This window comes from Macaca thibetana, chromosome 9 (assembly GCF_024542745.1).
Source record: "Macaca thibetana thibetana isolate TM-01 chromosome 9, ASM2454274v1, whole genome shotgun sequence".
In the NCBI taxonomy this organism is placed as follows: domain Eukaryota; kingdom Metazoa; phylum Chordata; class Mammalia; order Primates; family Cercopithecidae; genus Macaca; species Macaca thibetana.
Window position 1 is genome coordinate 66,088,808 of NC_065586.1, and position 18,055 is coordinate 66,106,862.

At 37.0% G+C, this 18,055-nt stretch overlaps 1 protein-coding gene across 8 annotated transcripts in view; it reads left to right on the forward strand.

Annotated features, from left to right (window-relative positions):
- Positions 1-18,055, forward strand: part of CTNNA3 (catenin alpha 3) — a 1,858,220-nt gene that overhangs the window by 226,076 nt on the left and 1,614,089 nt on the right. For all 8 annotated transcript variants that reach the window (XM_050805650.1, XM_050805648.1, XM_050805652.1 and 5 more), the window contains one exon: positions 17,471-17,590. In XM_050805650.1, the coding sequence (XP_050661607.1) occupies positions 17,471-17,590 (120 nt within the window). The remainder of the gene's footprint in view (positions 1-17,470; positions 17,591-18,055) is intronic.

The following is an 18,055-nucleotide window of genomic DNA, read 5'->3' on the forward strand; positions in this document are numbered from 1 at the left end:
TGAGATTACAGGTGTGAGCCAATACACCTGGCCATATCTTTCTTGTATTCACTATTGCTTATTTTAACACTAGAGTGACCCTCTCTTTGTACTTCCATTTTTTTCTTTTGATAGTTTTATTACCATAAAAACAGCAATTCAATCCTTTTTTCTTTTTTTTTAGTTTAAGTAGCTTTTTAGGAAAGGGAATTGTTCTTATCACTAGCAGCTGTTTACTAGAAAATTTGTAGGTGATATAATTGAGCAAAGGTTTCTGTTACTTGGTTCTTGGTTTGTTGAGTAACCATAGACAAATTACTGAACTGATAGTTTTATTACAGTAAAAAGAGCAATTCGATCCTTTTTTTTTTTTTTTTTTTTTTAGTTTAAGTAGCTTTTTAGGAAAGGGAATTGTTTTCATCACCAGCAGCTGTTTACTAGTGGATTTGTAGGTGACATAATTGAGCAAAGGTTTTTGTTACTTGCTTCTTGGTTTAATAACCATAGACAAATTACTGAACATTTCTGAGATTCATTTGTCTCATATTTGAATACAGACACTAACAAATGCTGTAAAAAAGAAATGGGTACAAAAGATTAAGTGGCAGGTAATTCCTAGTTCCAGTGACATGGTAATACCTAGTTCCAATGACCCAATAATTCCTGTTTTAGACTCTAGATTTGTTGAGATAGGGCAGAATGCAGGACTTTTGTAATGTGAAAACTGCCACCTTCATAACCAATTAGGAAGTAACTGTATATAAAGAATAAAACCACCTTCACTACCATTTTAGTTGAGTGTCCACTAGGAGTTAGGCACAGAGGTCGGTAATTCACCTACATTATGCCATGCAAATGAAGCAGGATGGCATTGTAGATCAAACAAAAGCAAAGTACCTCTTGCGGTAAAAATTAGAGTTAATATTTATTGGGTTTTTATAATGTACCAAACACTGTGCTGGATTATCTCTTTTAATTCAATTCTTATGACAGCCCTATGATCATGATTTCTATTTAACACATGAGAAAACTGAGGCACATTGAATTTAAGTAACTTGCTCAAGGCAACAGGAAAGAATTAAAACTTTTGGAGCTTACTACCCTAATAGTTAGAACAGCTTTAACTACAAACAGCTTTTAAAAGTTTTGGCAAATTCATGGACCTACAACCAGTTGTTAAAGTAAGTTAGATATGCCAGAAGGTGTTTTAAATTCTAACCATCCTCTCTCACACTTAGAGCCTCAATTTCAACTAGATTATATGTCACATATAAGTATGTGTAGTAAAAGAGTGATATGTTATGAAAAAGGAAGTGGCATCTTATCAAAGAGAAGGGAACATCTTTTGTGGTAAATTATGATAGTTTTTCATGGTTTCATCCTCATGAAAAGTTTATATATGAATCATATTATCAACTCAATTCTTTCAAGACTTCATGTAGAATGAAAACCACTAAATTGTTTTTGAGATCATCAAGATTAGAATTATTTAGCCCAACATTTCCCCAAAAGTATTCTGTAGAACATGTCTTGAAAATATGGAAAAGGAAAAAAGTTGTTTCTTTTTGTAAGTTATCAATGCTGCACATATAAATTCCCATGAATGTTTTGATGCACATTAGCACATTAAAGTTGTTGAGAAATATTGCCACGAAGAAGCCTGTTTAACTCGGCTTAACTCAGAATTTCCCAAATGTTTTTGACCCCAGAACTCTTCCATAGTATATTAATCCTGGGACTTTCTGAAACCATACTTTGGGAAATGTCAGTTTGGAATTTTTCTAATAATGTTTATGACAATATTAGCTTCTACTTGGAATCAAAAGAATCATAGTGGAGAAACTTCAGTGCCCTTACAGTTTGATATTTTACGTGAAGTAGAAAGACTCTCTGATAATATGCAATATATGCAACTGCCTAACAGTAGATGATCACTAACAATGATAACAATCTCAATTTTCTCAGACAGTGAAGCTGATTTTGGACAATTCTAATTGTTGGAGACATATTTCTCAAACTGAGCTTAAAACTGCCTCCCTGCTATTTCAAATAGTGGGTCTAGTTTTGCTTTCTGGAGCAACATAGAATCAAGGCAATAGAAAAAGCTCTTTTCAAATAACTGATGATTACTCTTGGGACTTATTTATGTCTCCCCTTTTCTAGGCTGAAAATTTTTTGACTTTTGAATGTTCCTTATATGGTAGTTCCAGACCACTCTAAATACCATAGAATTTCTATGTATTTTTCAAATTGACTTATATTTCTTTGTATGACTTTTAGTTTCCTGCTGAAATTTTCAATCTTTATTTTGATCTACTCGACATTGTGAGCAGAACTGTCTGATCCGGAAGGTTTGAGAACTCTGGTGTTTGGACACCCAGGGTGCCTGCTTCTGCTATCATTTTCCTTGCTTTTGCTCATGGTGTCTTGTCTTAGAATGTGAATGGCTATTTTTGATTGGATACTGAACATTGCCTCTTCTGAAACCCATTTCAGGTAATTTCTCACTGCCTTATTAGCTCTTTGATGTTTTTAAGATGAGTTGTTTTATCATCAAACCTTATTTGTTTCCTTCAGCAGAGGATCAGACTGAATTTCTAATTTGCCATTACAAGAAATAGAAGTCCCCCTAATCATCTCTGTAAATCCTTTTCTATGCACTCTGGATTGTAGGTAACTTCCATAAAATATTGAAATCAATGTCTTGAAATCAAAACAAACTCTCTGATGTGAACATTCTGTGATATAAATGTACAATTGCATCCCTGATTTAATGTCTAACATGATCTTACCTATCACAATAGCCTTGTCATGTTGTTGGTTCATATTGATTTTGAAAACAGTTAAAACCTCCAACTCTCTGAGCTCAAACTACTCCTAATCCAGGTCTTCCTCCTCTGATACTAGTTTTTTAAAAAATATGTAAAGGTAGAAGTTACATTTATATTCATTGAACTTTATCTTATTAATTCTAGCTTTTTGTTATAGTTCATCAGGATCCTTTGACTCTCGATTTTGTCTTCCTTTCCTAACCTTATATCATTTTCAAATTTATTCACAAAAAATTGTTTAATGACATGGAAAACAGTATTATATCTTTCTTTTAGATAATATCAATCAAATATGAACACCCTTTGAGTAAAGTTGTTGAAATGAGCTTCAAGCTTGCTTCATTGGGCTGCTGTATAAACCATGCTTCTTTATTTCTTCCTTTTTTTTTTGTCACTCAAATTTTATTGTGTACAACATTATCTAACAAAAATTCTATTTGCTTTATACTAAATATAAAATAAGAATTCATAATGAAACAAAACCTACCCAGAGATACATTCTCATCATTGATTTAGAACTGAACGTCTTTACAATTCAAAACTTTAGAGGTTCAAACAATGATAGTTAAGTACTACATATATGGGGTACAAATTACAATGGAAAACAGCAATGATTTCCTCATAAAAGCTGTAAGTTCTTAATTATAAATAGAGATAATAAATGCTTCACATGAAATATCATACAATGAACTATCATAAAATATGCATACATTATATATGTGAAATATACTCAGCTTCATAATTTATGGTCAATGTTGTTATTCATACACGTATACACATATACACCCATATATATATATATACACACACATATATATATAAAAGAGTGTTCTAGGTATCTTTTAAAATTACTCAAGCACATACGCTATGGAAAAACCAATAGAAATATACAATGTTTCAGACACCATTAGTTTATTTTCTGCTAGAAGACACACGATGCTCCCCTTGTGAATCTGTGGAGTTGAGAGTTTCTGTCCTTTCACTCAGCACGTCACCTGCCACTAAACCAAAAGAGAGGTCTGTTTTAGCTTCCTCCTTCCCATAATCAGGATGAATAAGTGGAATGAAGGATACATGATTGCAAGAGTTTGGCAAAGCAGGAATACAAGTTTGCTCTGCTGTGTCCTAGGATTCCAAGTTGATGTGATTAGACACAGAAAGTAAATGGCAAATAACATGAGGAAGGAGATCACAGTTTGCAAAGCTTTTATGTGGACCTCCTCAAGCACTTCTTGAAAGACCTTCTTGAAATCAAGACACATTGTTTGTGGCATTGTAGATTTATCAGTCTAGTAATCTCAGTTATAAAGGAAATGAAATTAGTTTGGCATGACTTGCTTTTTAATGACTCAATAAGAGCTCTAAGTGACCATTGCTTGCCTGCTTTTATTTCTTTTCTCTTTTGTTCTGACCTTCATTTTTTAAATTACTCACAATCCACTTACTTATGATGCAGAACCACTTGTTTGCTGGGATCTTCTTGCACTTAAGATCTCAGTATAATTAGTTTAAACCCTCATTCTGTGTCCTATCAAGTATAATGTTCTCCCCCAAATTTCTGCAAATTCCTTGGGAGCTCATATTTTCAGGTTCAACTCTGGCTCCAAGCTTTTGCTTCCACTGAATTACTTTCATTTATAGATTGTCTTTCTATCTCTATTCTACATTATGTTCACCCAGAATCTGGAGTTGGCCTTTTCCCCTTTCACAAATAGACACACACACACACACACACACACACACACACACACACACACACACACATATATTCTCTAACCCTACCAGAGTAGGCCAGAATATGTGAATATAGTAAACCTTACAGAAACTTACAAGAAGATGGAAGGGAGGGATTTCTATATTGCAACAATATATTCTAAGTGGCTTCAATTTGTATGTTAGAAATCTTCAAAATCTTATTTAGCAACTCCATCTCATTGCCCTTCCACATTTTTTCTCTCTAGCTACTTTCCCTCAGACTTCTAAATTCTGTTTATGGGAATGCAGTAAAGAATAGTTATCTCTCTAGCACTCGACTTGGCCCCTGCTTATTTGTGTCCTTAGGATATCACTACCCACCTTAAATTACTCATTAAGGTATTTTCTTCAGTATAGGTAGTGCCCTTCCTAAGAAGAATTCTGTAGTCAGCCACCACACTCCCCAATCCTACTATATAATAATCTATTATAGATTTTTGGTGGGAGGAGGGTGTCCACTTTAAAGATGTGAATTTCTCCTGGGCACACACTTTTTTTCCTCCCAAAACAGAGGACTGCCTTTTTATTTATTGCCCTTATTTTGCATGTAATGGACCAAGGCCTGCCTTTCTTCTCCTCCATCTTTACTATTTCATGCAGGCTTCTGGATTTTTTTTTTTTTTTTTTTTTTTTTTTTGCCCTCCTGACACTTACACAAGTTCCTGCTACATTTTCTGTTTTTGTTCTTTATTTCATAGCATTAAAGAATTCCTCTGAGCTCACAATTTTTTTAAAGTGGTCTTACTCTTATTTTCCTTCTTATGAGTTTTCCTACATAACAGATTTTTTTCAACCCTGTTGAAGTATATTTCGAGTATAATCCCGAATAACTGGGGTTACAGGTGTACACCACCATGCCAAGCTAATTTCTGTACTTTTAGTAAAGACAGGGTTTTGCCATGTTGGCCAGACTGGTCTCAAACTTATTTTCCTTCTTATGACTTTTCCTACATACCAGATTTTTTCCAACCCTTTTGAAGTATATTTCCTTTTAGATGTTAGATAAATGAGATGTTACTCTCTTTTAATAGCATGTATCTATATATTTCCCGATTTTGTAAAGCTTTCTTATTTCTATTAAATTATACTCTCTCCACTGAGACTGCCACAGGAGAAGCAATTACAATAGAACATTTCCAAGGACATAGTCTGAGACTACCAACTAGTGTAAACATGGGTCACTGAGCAACCCCGAAACGGACAAGTACTGCCAAATTAAATAATCAAGGATTCCTGACATGGCACTTTTAAATGTGTCTAGTTCCTTAAGGAAATGTGTGTGTTCTTTTGGGGAAAACAGGTCCAAATGAAAGGTAATAGGGGACACAGGGAAAAAAAATGCTGATATTTCAGTATTTCATCAATTGTAGAAACTTGGAAAGGTATTTTGGCTCTATTGTCACCATTGTTTATAAATTTTTTATAGGAATTTAAGTCAAAATGTTTCTCTCTTTGATACTGTTCAAGTGTTTCAAGCTTTTCTGTACTATTTGTTCTTCTTAGGATTCCACATCTTGTTTTATTGGCATCTGTATTTTTTTTTTTTTGAGACAGAGATTTGCTCTTTTTGCACAGCTGGAGAGCAATGGTGCAGTCTCAGCTCACTGCAACTTCCGCCTCCCAGGTTCAAGCAATTCTCCTGCCTCAGCCTCCCAAGTAGCTGGGACTACAGGCATGCACCACCATGCCAGGCTAATTTTTGTATTTTTAGTAAAACCAGGGTTTTGCCATGTTGGCCAGGCTGGTCTCAAACTCCTGACCTCGGGTGATCTGCCCACCTTGGCTTCCCAAAGTGCTGGGATTACAGGTGTGAGCCACCGTGCCCCGCCTGGCATCTGGATTTCTAAGGGTCAATTTTATTTGGAAGAAAATAGGTTTGGATGGCTTCTGCTTACTGGGTCACGACATTATGGGGAGAAAACATGGCTTTTGGCAGCATGGAGACCTTGCTTGGATCCCAGCTGTGGTGTTGATTAGCCAGGTAATTTTGGGAAAGTTAAAAATCTGTGAGCTTTGGTTTCTTCTTGTGAGTTATGGGGAGAATATAACTTATTCTGAATACCTTGAAAGGGTCTTGTGAAGACTGAATGATATTTGACATGAATTACTTGGCAAGAACTGGTATGAGTTCTCTTTCACCTTCTTTTCCTGTTCCATCTTTCTCCACTGTGGTATCTTGCTCCCACTTTTTGGCCCTTGGAGTGAAATGATGTACTTATTCCTAAAAATGAAGGGAAATTTGACTATTGAGTTGAACTAACTTTTCTTTTTCCATTTATCATACCATAGTCAGGTTTTATTTGTTTTGGGAATGTTGATCCCTTTGGATTAGGTAATAGACCAACATCTTACAAGAAATGGCTCCAGAATTTAACAACTTTTGTCAAATGTATATTTAACATTTGTCACATAATTTTATAAAGCATTTGTGGACAAACAATAATTCTGACTGTGATGAATATTTATTTTGACAGAAAAATCACACTACCATATTGGCAGCTGAGACTTTTTGAGGCCACCTTCTATTTAAAAGGCAGATATGTACCAACAAAAAGAGTTTCTAAAGCCTTTTATTATTGAACATATCGGCAGCTGATAAAGGGAAAATTACTGTATAATTAAGAGCTGTTAGGAGCTATGTATATTTTGTGAAAGATCTTAGGCAAAATACGTAAAAGCATATTAAGATGTAAAGAAAAAGAGCAAGTCGAGACTGGTATTTAAGATGTGTATTAGTCTGTTTTCATGCTGCTGATAAAGACATACTTGATACTGGGCAATTTACTAAAGAAAGAGGTTTAATGGACTTACAGTTCCGTATGGCTGGGGAGGCCTCACAATCATGGCAGAAGGCAAGGAGGAGCAAGTCACATCTTACGTGGATGGCGGCAGGCAAAGAGAGAGCTCATTCAGGGAAACTCCTGTTTTTAAAACCATCAGATCTCATGAGATTCATTCACTATCACGAGAACAGTGCAGGAAAGACCTGGTCCCTTAATTCTATTACCTCCCACCCAGTTCCTCCCATGACCTGTGAGAACTGTGGGAATTACAATTCAAGATGAAATTTGGGTGGGGACACAACCAAACTATATCATTCTGCCCCCAGCCCCTCCCAAATCTCACGTCCTCACATTTCAAAACTAATCATGCCTTCTTAACATTCCCCCAAAGTCTTAATTCATTTCAGCATTAACTCAGAAGTCCAAAGTTCAACGTCTTGTCTAAGACAAGGCAAGTCCCTTCTGCATATGAGCCTGTAAAATCAACAGCAAGTTAGTTACTTCCTAGATATGATTGTAGCAGGATGAGCCACAGACAAAATTCCTCAGACACTGAGTTAAAGAAGGGGTTTATTTGGCCGGGGGCATCAGCAAGACTCCTGTCTCAAGAGCTGAGCTCCCCAATTGGGCAATTCCTGTCCCTTTTAAGGGCTTACAACTCTAAGGGGGTGCGTGTGAGGGGGTCATGATTGAGCAAGCAGGGGGTACATGATTGGGGGCTGCATGCACTGGTAATTAGATCAGAACAAAACAGGATAGGGATTTTCACAGTGCATTTCTATATAATGTCTGTAATCTATAGATAACATAACCGATTAGGTCAGGGGTCGATCTTTAACTACCAGGCCCAGGGTGTGGCACTGGGCTGTCTCCCTGTGGATTTCATTTCCTTTTAGTTTTTACTTCTTCTTTCTTTGAAGGCAGAAATTGGGCATAAGATGATATGAGGGGTGGTCTCCTCCCTTACAATGAGGGTACAGGCATTGGGTAAATACAACTGTTACAAATGGGATAAATTGGTCAAAACAAAGGCGCTACAGGCCCCATGCAAGTCCACAATCCATCAGGGTAGTCAAATCTTAAAGCTCCAAAATGATCTCCTTTGACTCCATGTCTCACATCCAGATCACACTGGTGCAAGAGGTGGGTTCCCATGGTCTTGGGCAGCTCTCCCCCTGTGGCTTTGCAGGGTACAGCCTTCCTCCTGGCTGCGTTCATGGGTTGCCATTGAGTGTCTGTGGCTTTTCCAGGCGCACTGTGCAAGCTGTCAGTGGAGCTATCATTCTGGGGTGGGTCTGGAGGACAGTGGCCCTCTTCTCACAGCTCCACTAGGTGGTGCCCCAGTAGGTACTCTGCGTTGGGCCTCCAACCCCACATTTTCCTTCCATACCTCCTAACAGAGGTTCTCCATGAGAGCCCTGCCCCTGCAGCAAACTTCTACCTGGACATCCAAGCATTTCCATAAATCCTCTGAAATCTAGACAGAGGTTCCCAAACCTCAATTCTTGACTTCTGTGCACTTACAGGCTCAGCACCACATGGAAGCTGGCAAGGCTTCAGAAGTTGCCTTCTGAAGCCACGGCCTGAGCTTAACATTGGCCCCTTTCAGCCATGGCTGGAGCCCTGGGACAAAGGGCTCAAGTCCCTAGGCTGCACACAGCACGGGGACCTTGGGCTTGGCCCAGGAAACTGCTTTTTCCTCTTAGGCTTCCTGGCCTGTGATGGGAGGGGCTGCTGTGAAGGCCTCTGACATGCCCTGGAGACATTTTCCCCATTGTCTTGGGGATTAACATTTGGCTCCTCATTACTTATGCACATTTCTGCAGCTGGCTTGAATTTTTCCTCAGAAAATGTGATTTTCTTTTCTATCACATTGTCAGGTTGCAAATTTTCCAAACTTTATGCTCTGCTTCCCTTATAAAACTGAATACCTTTAACAGTACCCAAGTCACCTCTTGAATGCTTTGCTGCTTAGAAGTTTCTTAAACCAGATACTCTAAATCATTGCTCTCAAGTTCAAAGTTCCACAAATCTCTAGGGCAGGGGCAAAATGCCACCAGTCTCTTTGCTAAAACATAACAAGAGTCACCTTTGCTCCAGTTCCCAACAAGTTCCTCATTTCCTGCTGAGACCACCTCAGCCTGGGCTTTATTGCCCATATGCATATCAGCATTTTGGGCAAAGTCATTCAACAAGTCTCTAGGAAGTTCCAAACCTTCCCACATTTTCATGTCTTCTTCTGAGCTCTCCAAAATGTTCCAACCCCTGCCTGTTACCCAGTTCCCAAGTTGCTTCCATATTTTCAGGTATCTACAGCAGTACCCCACTCTACTGGTACCAATTTACTGTATTAGTCTGTTTTCATGCTGCTGATTAAGATATACCTGAGACTGGGAAATTTACAAGAGAAAGAGGTTTAATGGATTTACAGTTCCACCTTGCTGGGGAGGCTGCACAATCGTGTTGGAAGGCAAGGAGGAGCAAGTCGCATCTGATGTGAATGATGGCAGTCAATGAGAGAGCTTATGTAGGGAAACTCCCGTTTTTAAAACCATCAGATCTCGTGACACTCATTCACTATCAAGAGAACAGTGCAGGAAAGACCCGCCCCCATAATTCAATCACCTCCCACCGGGTTCCTCCCATGACATGTGGGAATTGTGGGAGTCATAATTTAAGATGAGATTTGTGTGGGAACACAGCCAAACCACATCAAGATATAAGAGGAGAAATAAGAAATAGAGACAAATATGGCACACTTGCTTTTGATTTGTCATGAATTTCCTATTGGAAATTTTAGGGAAGAAGAAAATTTTTTTCAAACATATGTATTTTTTAAATTTTATTTTTAATTAATATGGATACATAATAGTTGTACTTATTTATGGGATACATGTGATATTTTGATAAAAGCATATAATGTGTAATAATAAAATCAGGGTAATTGGAATATCCATCATCTCAAGCATTTATCATTTCTTTGTGTTAGGAACATTCTGATTCCACTCTTTTAGTTACTTTGAAATATGTGATAAATTGTTGTTAACTATGGTCTTTATATTGTGCTACGAAACACCAGATTTTTTTTCCATCTAACTTTATTTTTATATCCATTAACTATCCATTCTATATCCCCCTATTTTGACAAGTAAAAATTATATACATTTATAGTATATAACATGATGTTTTAATATATGTATACATTCTGGAATGACTAGCTCAAGCTATTTAATATATATGCATTACCTTTTATACTTATCAATTTTTTGGTAGTGAGAACACTTAAATTTACTCTAGCAATTTTCATATATATAATTTATTGGTATTAACTACAGTCACCATGATGTACAATAGATCTCTTGAGATTATTCCTCCTGTTTAATTGAAATTTTATGACCTTTGACAATACAAATTTAAACCGTGTAAAATTTTTATTTTTAAAGAAAGAATCAGCACCTTTCCAGTTATCTCTGACTTGATTAATTAATTAATCACCTCAGCAAATCATTATTTTTGTGTGCTTACTTTGTGGCAGTCACCATCACTCTAGTATGTGCTAGGGATTCAAATTTCTAAAAATACCATAATGATCCTGCTCTCCTGGAATTTACAGACTAGATAAAAAGTAAATTAACAATATGTTATTATGGTAGAGGTTGGTACAAAGTGTTATGGAGGTGGGAATTGTATTAAGAGAGGGTATGTTGAATGAATACTATGTGGCTGAGTTTGGAGAGTTGACTAGAGAAAGAAGGTAGTGGGGCAGAGGGCGTTTTACCTGCAGAGGAGGATGTATGCTGAAAGACTTGTAATAGTCCTGAATGGCTGAAATGAAGGGTAAACTGTGTGGGAGGAACAAGAGTTGAAGCTGGAAAGGTAGGCATAGATCTAATTTGAAAGGTCTATGTGCTAAGTTGCAAAGTTTGAACTATAGTCTGAAAGCTAAGGGGAAACCATTAAAGAATTTTAAGCAGGGTAATGATGAGGGGACTTCACGAAGTTCATAGAAAAATGGAATTAAAAGAAAAAAATAAAAAATATGAACTTTGTTTCTCATCATAAGCTCCATCAAGTTGAAGACACTTTTGTAAATAATGATACTAGCCACTTAGTTCATCCCTGAAGAACTGAATGTCCTGGAATTTAACTGTGCCAATGCAGTCTTTTTTACATTATTAACTGAAGAAATATGAATGCCCTTTAACTATTTTCTGAGATTTGGAAACAAAAAGAAGTCAGAAGGAGCCAAACCAGGACTGTAAGGTGGATACCTCATGATTTTATATTGAAACTTAAATGATTGCCTTTGTTTGATGAGAGGAATGAGCAGAATAAGCAGGAGCTTTGTGGTGGAGAAGGACTCTGGTGAAGCTTTCCCGGTGTTTTTCTGCTAAAGCTTTGGCTAGCTTTCTCAAAACACCCTCACAATAAACAGATACTATCATTCCGTGGTCCTCCAGATAATCAACAAGCAAAATTCTTTGAGCATCTTAAAAAATGATTGCCATGATCTTTGGTCTCTTGACTGGCTTGCTTTTGCATTGACAGGGCCACTTCCACCTCTTGGGAGGTGTTGCTTTGATTGTGCTCAGTCTTCAGGATCATACTGGTAAATCCACGTTCGTCTTTTGTTACATTTCTCAAAAGGAATACTTAAAGAGCTTGATGAAATTAAAATTGTTAAAATATTTCAGTGAAAACTCTGGTCTTATCTGCAACTGATCTATGTGCAACAATTTAGGCATTCATCCAGGCGAAATTTGCTCAACTTAAAATTTTCAGTCACCCCCCCCCCCCCCCCCCCCCCCCCCCCCCCCCCCCCCCCCCCCCCCCCCCCCCCCCCCCCCCCCCCCCCCCCCCCCCCCCCCCCCCCCCCCCCCCCCCCCCCCCCCCCCCCCCCCCCCCCCCCCCCCCCCCCCCCCCCCCCCTGAGTTGTATAAGCTGAACCAGTACAGATGTCTATAATGTTGGCTATTGCTTCTGGTGTTAATTGTTTGTCCTCTTCAATTAGGGCATAAACGAGATTAAGTTTTTCCTTACAAATTGATGTGGATGGTCTGCTGCTGTGGGTTTTGTCTTCAACATCATCTTGACCCTTCTCAAAATGGGTTATCCATTTGTAAACTGCTGATTTCTTTGGGGGCATTGCCCATAAACTTTTTTTTTTTTTGATATGGTCTTGTTCTGTCACCCAGGCTGGAGTGCAGTGGTGCAATCTCGGCTCACTGCAACCACTGTCTCCTGGGCTCAAGCAATTCTCTTGCCTCAGTCTCCCAAGTAACTGGGATTACAGGCGCATGCCACCATACCCGGCTAATTTTTGTATTTTTAATAGAGATGGGATTTCACCATGTTGGCCAGGCTGGTCTCGAACTCCTGACCTCAAGTGATCTGCCAGCCTTGGCCTTCCAAAGTGCTGGGATTACAGGCATGAGCCACTGCGCCTGGCCAAACTTTTCATAAAGCATCAATGATTTCGTCATTTTTCCAACCATGCCTCACCATAAATTTGATGTTTCTCACAGTGTCAAGCCCAGTGCTTTGCACAGTGATGCTGTTCTATAAACAATTATTGAATGACCCTTTTGTTCAGTCCTTGTTCACTTCTGAAAGGTGTCATGAGCTTAATGACAATGGTCTTTTCAATTTTATGGAACTTGTAAGTTTATAAAGCAGTAACCTATAAAGCTAGATTGCAAAACCTGTTAGGGTAAGAGTTGTTTCTCTTTTGTTTTCCTCTGTTTCTTACATGTCTGGTATGTTGCTCATTGAGAAATGTTTGTTGAATGAATGTCTTTTATTTTTCCTCAACTGATTTCACAACAACTGAATGAAGTAGGCAGGCAAAGACAGTTTGTCCTGTGTTATAGATAACACACAATCAAAATTGAAATAGTAATAACTTGTCCAAAGTGATGCAGTTTTAAAATGGCATAGCAAGGACTTGAACCTCAGACCTCAAGACCAGTGTGCCTTCACCTACATAGAACTGTTTCTAATTTAGATCTCAAGCCCAGTTTTGCCCTATGTTCTTAACTTTTATAATCATTCCTTACAGCCAATAAAAAAAAAAAAAATCATTTGAGGTATGTGTGTGAGCTTTAATTTTCTGCTTCAGTTGTAAACTTCCTTTTAACGAGTGGCATTATCATCTTGTAAGTTCATTTGGAAAATATGTATGAAAGTCAATGGATTAAGTTCAGAAACATTAAGTAATTTCTTTCTCTGTAATACTTTATTTTTGATTGTTCTGTGGTTGCCATATTTAAGTAAGGTAGATTAGCCATTTCTTATGCTTAAAACAATTTCTTTTTACTCTAAGTATTAATATTTATAGAGGATCAATATATTATTTCTTTGACTATTGTTTCCTTTTGCTTTAGTCTCTAGAAACTTTTGGCATTGTTTCAAACAGACAATTTAGGGACACTAAGATCACACTTGGTGATATAATGCTTTCCATCAGGCACTTCTTGGATACCCTTTTGTACACATATTGCTGCGAGTATGGGATTTCTTTTCATGCTACGGGTAGCATCCAGCACCTTGTATAAATGCATGAAATACTAAATAAGAAAAAAATGATGACTGTGGAGCTACCTCTTGTTTTGGAGCAATGCTACTTGATGTTTTTAAATTACCGGAATTAGTAGGCTGCTGGAGCTTTAGAGTTATTTGAATCAATCGATCTGATTACGAAAGGAAGCCAGGGCGTTGGCATTGAGGGCGAGGAAAACTTTGTTTGCCAGAGCCTTGGCTGCATTTTTTTTCCTGCTGTTTCAGCCTATTTCTTCTTGTCTTTCTCAAATTACTCCATGAATCTACATAATTTACATGAACTCATTGGATGCATAATTTGTATAGAACATTGGCTTAGATTTATTTATATATGTATTGTCAGGAAAAAGGAGAAAAAAATGTATCTGGGAAAAGGGACTGCTGAGACAAAGTAGACATTTCCCTGTTGCCTTTTCTATGCTTCTCTTTCTTGCAAAACAATTTGTCAGCTATTTTAATGTGAGATGAACAATTATAGTTTCTGCTGTTTTATTTGATGGGTTACTATTATTATTTCTGAGCAGAAATAATTTGATGAGAAAACACACTCTGGGAGTGTTGACAGTGCTTACTTTCCCAGTAAGTGTTGGGCTTAGGGATATTGTTTTCCTCCACCCATTCTTATCTTGTATGTCCAAGGTTTGTTTTGGGTTTAGTCTAATTCACTGAGCTTTTTAAAGTTTGAGTTTGGTTTATAATGAGTTAAAAAAAAGCACACAGGAAAAATTCAAGGTTCAACAAATTATTCTGGGGTTTTTGGCTCATTTTAAATTCCCACTCAAAACTTTGAATAAGTAAAATCCAGGAGTATTAAAAATCTCTTGAATTAATTGTGCTTCCTTTCCCCAACTTGTCTCCAACCGGGAGATCATATTATTTGGAGAAATAATCAATATAAAAAAATTATCATGTACTGAACAAATATACAAAATCTTGGAGGTTTGTTTCAATGATTAACCATTGTGGCCTGTTAAAAAAATGTTCAAGTCAAGTGAATGCTCTTTAAAATCTAGGCCTCAACCTAACTTTTATCTTCCGTACTTCAGCATCATTTGCAAAGTAAGATTATTGCTTTCACTCTTTAGCATCTTTAAGTGTAAATGTGTGCAGGTGGGGATGGGGTGTGTTCAATAGGGAGCTAAGCCAGAGCTATACCACAGGTTTCATATGACCTCTCCTTGACAATTAATTGCTTTGTAAGCAAAAAAACTGCTTAAATGAATGAAATTATCATGGTTTTACAGTATTTTGAACTCTTTATTATCAATAAATGGAGGATGTAATTCCTGATAACGAAAGTTCAAGCTGAACTCTCCATATTATACAAACTCCGACCTTTAGTTAAAATATTCTTGTGATGATGTATTGTTACTGGATTTTCTCCATTACTTCTTTGGCCATGGGCATATTACTGGGAAGTGTTGGTTTTTTGTGTTTTTTTGAACACTCTTTACAAGTGTGTTTGCTCTAAAGTTCCCATTTGGAGCTGTATAATGTTCACAGAGATAAATATGAAGAAGAAATATTTAAGAAGTAGAGCTAATATTTCTTAGGGAAGACAAAGTGCGGGGGCTAAAACATGCTTTAGAGTTAAATGGATTTGTCAGTGAAATAGCTTGTATTATTTAAATCATAGATAAAATTACTTAAATTTTTTAGAATCTTAAATAAGGTTTTATTTTGATTTGAACATAGTGAGAATGAACCAAGAAATGGGCAAGGCATAGAAATGATTATACAATACGATAAATATTTCATATAAAGGTCATTAAAATTACGTTGAAAGAAATTTGTTTATTGTTATAAGTGGGGAAAATGAACTGATTTTGGCTGTGTTTGAAGTGTTGGGTAGAATTGGTTTCCATGTGAGACTCTTAAAAGACTTCCTGTCCTTTGGGGCCCAATTCAAATTCTCTTACGTCTTCTATGTGGTCTGAGTCCCTCAGTCAATATCAGTGAGTTTTCTGAGTTTTCACCAATGTTACCTTTATCTCTTTTTTTTGCATTCTCTTTACTACCTTGCCTGTGTTAGAGTTAAGGATAGAGTAGAAAGAACATGAACGTTGTAATAGAAACCCAGTTCAATCAAACTTTCTGAAACCCAGTTTACTCAATTGTAGAATGAGAAGAGAAATAGGAACTCCTGTGGTTCTTGTGAAGATTCAATTGGAAAGCATAAAGTACCTGGGGCTGAGCAGGCACTCAGTAAGTGTCAGTGTCCATCTCATTTCCGAATTTCATGTCTAGTTTCTCCAATGGTCTAAGTTCCTTCAGGGCAGGAAATGTCTTTTACATTCATAGTGCCTTGTGCATATAGGTTCTAAATGATTATTTGTTGAATTTAATTTAATGTCCTGTCATGGAATCTTAGCACTGTTATTTCCCGTTTCTTTTCCCTCTGTCACCTTGGATTGAGATAAACATGTTACTTTCTTGATATTAGGGATTTAATTCAGTAGAATGCCATTTTAATATGATTTATTTCATAGAGTTTGATATAGGAAGGGTCAAATAATTTCCCTGGAAACTTAATTATATTCTATAAAATCTTATTAGCCTGTCTCATGGCATCATAGTCACAGTGGAGTTCTGGTGTGTTTAAGATGGTCAAGTCTCTATCTGGAGAAATCTGTCTAATGGCACAGAGTGAGAATATGGGAAATAAATGACATAAAGAGAGAGCAAATGCAAATGTCTTGCAAATTACATTACTTGACATTTTCAGTCACTAACCCTCCAAAGTATGTTCTAATTTACTAAAATAAACCAAGAATCCAATTTGTGAGCTTCCTTTGCTTAATTAATTATTAGTAGCAGACAGCATTCTGTAGTTTGTTGCAATTTTTCACCTTTGTATTTATCTAGTACCTGATTTAAAAAGAATGGGAGCATTCTGATTCAGCAGAACTGATCAGAACTCTCTTTCTGCTCATAGCTCATCTGTGTTATAGAGCAGAAATGAATAAATGTTTGCTGAACATGCCACATATGCTTTGATCATCAAAATGTTGTTTTCCTTCCTTCTCAAAATACAAGCTCTGAGAGATCTTCCTTGCTGAAGTTTGTTGGGTAACCTATTCTGCATAGATATTATTATAGAGGCAAGCCAGATCCCATGCCATTACAGCAAAATATCATGTAAGCAACTACATTTTCATACATTTGTTTGTTTCTATGATTGAAATGTGAGCACTCTTTAATGCTTCCTTATTATGATTTGAAATTATACATTCACTGTGCTTTTTAAAAAATTTAAAAGCAGAAGTGTATCTTAAAAGATGAACTTTCTTTTTTATTTTTTTAAACGAAGTATGCTTTTTTGTTAGAATGAAGACTAAACAGGCTTCTCATGCATGCAATAATGTTGATTATACTTAGAATATGGTTTATAACTCTTTGTGTGTCCCTAATTATTTCATTGGAAGATAATTAGCTAGCATTTGTTATCACTGTATTATGAATGGGAGAAACTGAGGCTCATTATCGACTCTTTGTGTTAGCAAGTTGAGAATTTGAGAAAAATATGCTGCTATCCTAATGATCTGCTTTTGTTTTCAATTTCAGTTTCAAAGGACATTTGAGTCTCTCAAAAATGTTGCCAACAAATCCGACCTCCAGAAAACCTACCAGAAGCTTGGGAAGGAGCTGGAAAATTTGGATTATTTAGCCTTCAAACGTCAGCAGGTAGGGGTCAGAGCTCTCCTTGGTGGAGGAGATGAACACTTTAGGCTTCCTGCCATCCTGCCTGTCACAGGTGCAGGTGGGTCTGAGGAAACTTATCTTCTAATGGTTAGAGCAGAAACAGGTTGTGTTGTGCTGATCTGCTGTGTTCATATGGCTTCCCACAGTGTTCAATGTGGTCCTTGCTTTTAGATGTGTACTTTAGGGGTTTCCACATGTGTCCTTATACCTCGCTTAAAAAAAATTCCTGCTGGTTTGTGAAAATCCAACTACCCTTTGACTAGGGACGCTTCAGCGGCATAAAGGAAATCTCTATAATGGCTTGGCCAGTTGGCTTTTATATTTGACCTGGGGAGAAAAATCACCTTAAGACCAGGATAAGGTTGTGGGTGTACATGCAATATTAAGGAAAATAGTCATAAATATGCCAAAATATGAATCAATCTTCAGTTTTGTTTGATCTTTGAA